The sequence below is a fragment of the Morone saxatilis genome, unplaced genomic scaffold (assembly GCF_004916995.1).
Source record: "Morone saxatilis isolate NCDOM2014 unplaced genomic scaffold, NCSU_SB_2.0 Contig7, whole genome shotgun sequence".
Lineage (NCBI taxonomy): Eukaryota > Metazoa > Chordata > Actinopteri > Moronidae > Morone > Morone saxatilis.
This window is the reverse complement of record NW_023340246.1, coordinates 1,979,108-1,984,789: the sequence shown is the minus strand read 5'-3', so window position 1 is coordinate 1,984,789 and position 5,682 is coordinate 1,979,108. Positions and strand designations below refer to the sequence as shown.

Below are 5,682 nucleotides of genomic sequence, written 5' to 3'. Positions count from 1 at the left end.
CGGGCATCTGATGAGGATGCCTCCTGGGCGCCTTCCTGTAGAGGTTTTCCGGGCACGTCCAAGTGGTAGGAGACCCCGAAAAAGACCACAAAACACACTGGAGAGATTATATATCTCATTTGGCTTGGATCCCTCTCAAGAGGAGATAGAAGACGTTGCTGGAGGTAGGGACATCTGGGCCACCTTGCTTGGCCTGCCCCAGATAATATGGAATATGGATGGATAAAATAATTAAACTTTTTAAACTAGATTTGACGCTGGGTCAAACTAAGACTTTCAGTTTTTCTTTAAAATGAGGTCATAATGAGGAGCCACCTTAGTTGATACTGTACTTGATGCACATCCCTTAACAATTTTGCACTTTTGCGAATTGCCAAAACCAACTGACATGGAGTGAATATGGGGCTTATTGTGGTCTGGAGGGCAGTTGCCAACCTTGTATATAGCAACACTGCTACAACAAAGTCAGACTGGGCCAGTCTGATTGGCTGAATGCTCAGTCTGGGATAGTTTACTGCAAACTTCAAGCAAAATTAAATTCTCTATGGTATGAATCGCTCTTCATGTAGCCACCTTAAAAGCAACAGAATTCGAACTGAACACAAACGGGAGCACCTGCTGTCTCTAAGACCCCAGTCAAGAATTGGAGGCTTGTGCAAAGTAAATGTGACCAGGAATTCCAGAACAACAACTTGGATTTAAACAAAGAAATGAGGATAAAGAGGAGGTGTCAGATTAAGGCTCTGAAGAGGGTTTGGGTAAAAGGTTAAGTATGATATCACCTTCATACAAAGCAGTCCATTATGTTTTAAGGAACCGGGCTTTAAGGGAAAACAAGCCCATGACAGCTAACAAGGATGAACTCATTACATAATCTGTGGGTGGTGCACTGTGTATTTTTGAGATATTTAGATAATAAATAGGCGTTGCAGTTTTGAATCCTTGAACCAGTTTGTACCCTTAACTATGAACTCTTATCTGTGTATTTTAGACTTTTTCTTTTTTTCTTAGAATTTGTCAAGATAACATAGCTAATTATTCCTGGAATATTAAAGTTACAAAACAAGATAACAGACAGTTACAGTAATGCATTTCTGATCAACCAGCAGTCATTCCATGAACAGATATTATCACATTCTCACTTTTTTTTAAAAATTGTAATACCGAGCTTAAAGAGTAGAATTACAATACAATATAAATACAAATCTGGAATGGATTGTAAAAACAGGTTTGAAAATCAACTTTGTATGGGTAATGCCAAACAGACATAATTTTATGATGGGTAGGAAGAACAGGAAATAAATCATAATTGACACTAGGAAAACGGGGTCTGAAATGAACTTTTTGGCTCATCTGAGAAACTTTACCAGCCCAAAACTTTTCTTTTGGCCATAAAACTTTTGACTAAAGATAATTACCTCAAGTTTTTAGCCTTTCCTTACTGAGCTTCATATTTTAGTCAGGATCTGGCTTAACACCAGGAATGTATCACCACATCTCTAATAACATGTAACACAGATTTTTCTTACTGCAAAAACACAAGACAGAGATATTGTAGAAAGCCCCAAATATTAGTAAGCTGCATTGATTTGACTCATTGACATCTGAATAGGTACGGTGGATAGTGAGGGTCACATTAGTCTCCGGCCACCTTGCTTGCAACCCCAAATGTTCTGGCATTTGGCGCTTAGTGGGCGGTAATTTTGGACCCTGCTAGATAATAATATGACAAAGTGTTCTGACATCCCTCCTTATTCTTGTATAGTTCTTACTGGATATATGAAATTACAGCCAGCCTTGCCTGTATGAAACCAGAGCTCCCAGTCCTGTCACTGGCACATTTTATAGGATGTAGATAGCTAATTAAGTTAACGTTAGCTCTGTGAGTTAGTTGAAAACACTGTTTTTGAGCTGACTTAATGTTTCCAGCTCACTCAAATTAAACAAGAATCCTGTAAAAGGAGTATTAAATGTACACATGGGAGCTACATACGTGATATAATGCTTAAAGACTAAGGCTACATGTCCCACAGAGGCACCGGCTGCTTAGCTTCTATACTTATTTGTTATACATTATGTTCACTTTTAAAGTTACATTGGAAAAAGGCTTTTGGGATGAGGACTAACCTGTGTGTTTGGCAAATGTAACAGTTCTCAGGTAACGTTGGCTGGAGTGGCTTTAGTGTAAACTTCCAAATCTAACAAAAAGCAGGAGAGAGCTGCTAATGTAGCTTAAACTCTGATAGCATCCAAGAACAAAACTTTTTTAAAACTGTAACCCCACATACTAATGTAGTCAGTTAATGATCAGCTCCTTGGCCTAGGTAGCAGACATGCTAACGATTTTAGCTTTCATTAGAGCAGACAGACACAGTGCTTAATCCATCCCTCACCTCTTGATCTTGTGTTTTGGTTTTGGAAAAGTTGAAAACAGAGTTCTACACTATGATTTGATAATTGCTGTTTGGGGAGAGGTTTAGTGAGTGGTCAGTTAACCTGGTGAGTTACCTTGTGCTGCAGCTGTAATAAATATGGAGTTATCCTAAAGGAAATACATTCATTTTGAACATTTGAATTTGCAACACTGATATGACATCTAGCATAGCATTAAAGCTACATTAGCAATTTTTTTTTATAAAAACAACTGTTTGTCATATTTTCTGAAACTTTCACTATATCCTGACAGTGAGACAGATAATCTGTGAAATAAAATCTACTACTACATAATACTACTGTCAGAATAGTGAAGTTTAACATAGCTGTAAATAAAAAAAGTATAAAATATGCTTGTATTAGTTCCTGATACCCATCTTGCAGATGAGCTCCTTCAGTAGATCGAGCCGGATGAGAACATCACTGACACAGATTAAATCTTGATGCTGATGAGAAAGATGACTTCCTCTTCCTGTGGTTGAACCCCTTTTCATTTTTCAAGATTTTCTTAAACACCCAATGTGGTCGTACATGGTGCTAACACTGCTTTGGTCTAATTCCCATGCATGCACTTAATACTGCAGAGGAGGTACTGTAGGTAGCTAGGCAGACAAATAAGCAGTGGTTTTTGCTTAAAGACTCTGTTTTATTAGGTCAGAGGTTTCTGCTTCAGCATGCTGAAGTCTTATTAATTCCCCATCTTCAGAAATACGTCAGGCACTACTTACTCCTCCTTACTTACATGTACTTTGTTCTGCTTTTTGGTTCCTTTTCAAATATTACATTTCAAAATATTTGTTACGAATCTCCACGACTGTGTGACTATCCTCTTGCACAGGATATCTGATATTGCACAAAGCACTAAGTTATTATTTCCGTTTGTGAGGTTTGTATCTTATCACGTCCTTCCTTTCGCATGCTGTTGTCCCAGTTAATGTGACACATCATCATATTTCTGCCTGTAAAATGTATTGATGTTCTATGAGTGATCATGAGTAAGTGCATTTCTGAGAAATAATGATTCATGCAGTAGTCAAAATAACCCTCAGAGCTGCTTGGGTTAAAGCCAGTTTAAAGTCTTGCTATACTCCCCATGCTCAGGGTTGAATTCCCTTCTCCTTTTATCAGGTCTGCACATGTCTGTAAATGAATCTTGACAGTTACATAGTTTGGTTTGTGTGTCGACTGTCTCAACAGGAGCAGGGCATGAAGGCACCCTCTGCCGTGTCAAAGCAGTGGGGCTCCTACTTTGTGGACGTACACAGGAGTGGAGGAGGGGACGAGGAAAGCCAGAAACTGACTTGGTGCTGCCACTGCATTCACAAATATAGCACCATGGCTATCCCTAGTGTGGAGCACATAGCAGGTATGTGGAAAGAGATGGAACACAGTGCAGTGTCAAAGCTGTACTCATAAAGCTGGGAGTGTGGCTGGCATAAACACATAAGTATAACAACAGATTCTATGTCTCTAAGTATAACAGAAGATTATTCACCAGTATCATTTTTTAAACAGACTGTTTTCAGTCACTAAATAATTTAAACTGTCAGTGAAATTCAATACTTCCTGCAAATGTTTCAAATTAAAAGTCTACCAGGAACGGCGGGGAGTACAGAGTCCGTCCCATTCTTTTTTTTGCATCTAAAAATGCCAAGAAAAAACAAAAGCCCCACATTTAGTATAGCTATACTCTAAGATTACATCTTTACATAGTAATCAAGTACACTGTTTAGCCAATATGCCTATGATAGTCCTTCATTAATCAGTTCAAAAATCTATATTCACTGAAATCCTACATATGTACCATTAATATAGTGATAACTTCCATTTATCCAAAAAACACACTTTATACATTAATATAATTCCTTCCAACTGTTAAATATAGTATATGAGTCTGGACCATCAACTTATAAAAGATGTCATGTCTACACTTCCTTCCACTGTACAAAAATAAAGCCAAAATCCCAGATACCGCCGCTACCATCTTTCCCTACTCTGAGCCAGAGTCTGCGCATTAGCGATGGTGTGCTGTGGTATTGAGGTCCCGCCGATAAGTCCTGCTGACTCAGTCGCGAGCAGGGCTCAGCTGTCAATCATTACATGAAACCCCCTTTTTATAGCTTCACATAACTAATTAAAACCAAACTCATCAAAAAAATGTAGTTTGACCCATGTCCCATCTGCTAACATGGAGGCATTGGGCACCGGGGCGATCCACACTTTTAAAGAGCTGTCATGTCTTTCGTCTTTATATACAGTGGGTACGGAAAGTATCTCACGACCCCTTTAATTCTTTCAACGTCTGGTTGGTTTACTTGCAGCCATTTGCTAAATCAAAAAGTTTATAATTTTCATTTCTCGATTAGTTTACACTCAGCAGCCCTCGCTTGAAGAAAAAAAACAGAATGTGAAATTTTTGCATTTATTAAAAAGGCTCAGTATTGAGTGAAAGCAGCCCTTTTGAGTAGTGATAGCACATGAGTCTTCTTGGAATTGATGCAAAAGTGTTTGTCAACCTGGGATTTGAGGATCCTCGTGCTTCTTCCTGCAGATCCTCTCCTTCGTGGTCAGGTTGGATTGGGTTGAATGTTGGGTCGGCAGCATTTTCAGGTCTGTCAGAGATGCTCAATTTTGGGTTTAGGTCAGGCTTGACTGGGCAGGTCAAGAATGGTAACAGAGTTGTTGCCAAGCATCCTTTATTATTTTGCTTGTGTGCTTAGCGTCATTGTTTTGTTGGAAGGTGAACCTTTCGGCCCAGGTCTGAGTCTCGAGCACTCTTGAAGAGGTTTTCTTCCAGGATTGTCTGTACTTTGGCGCATTGCTCTTTCCTTCAATTGAACAGTCGTCCTGTTTGCAGCTGAACACCCATAGCATGTGCTTGCCACACCTGTTTCACTGTTGGGATTGTATTGGGCAGGTTCCCGCCCCCCCCGTGATGACAGTGGCTGGTTCTGCCTCTCACACTACGCTAGCTTAACCGCAAAAGTTCATCTTGGTGTCAGACAGAGAATCGTTCTTCTCATTAGTTGGGATCCTATGTGTTTTTTTTGGGAAACTCTATGTGTGCCCTTTTCATATGTTCTTGCACTGAGAGAGGGCTTGCTGTCCGCTCTGCGCTACCAGCCCGACTGGTGAGGGTGCAAGCTGGATAGTTGACTTTGTGGATTTTTGGCCAGTCTGCCCTCACTGGCACTTCTGGAGCTCAGCCACAGTGATCTTGTGGGTTCCTTCCTTCTACCTCTCCCCCCC

General features: G+C 40.0%; 1 protein-coding gene across 1 annotated transcript in view; it reads left to right on the top strand.

Annotated features, from left to right (window-relative positions):
* nt5dc1 (5'-nucleotidase domain containing 1) overlaps positions 1-5,682 on the top strand; it is a 64,674-nt gene that overhangs the window by 56,136 nt on the left and 2,856 nt on the right. The window contains exon 14 of the mRNA XM_035679079.1: positions 3,631-3,799. Within this exon, the coding sequence (XP_035534972.1) occupies positions 3,631-3,799 (169 nt within the window). The remainder of the gene's footprint in view (positions 1-3,630; positions 3,800-5,682) is intronic.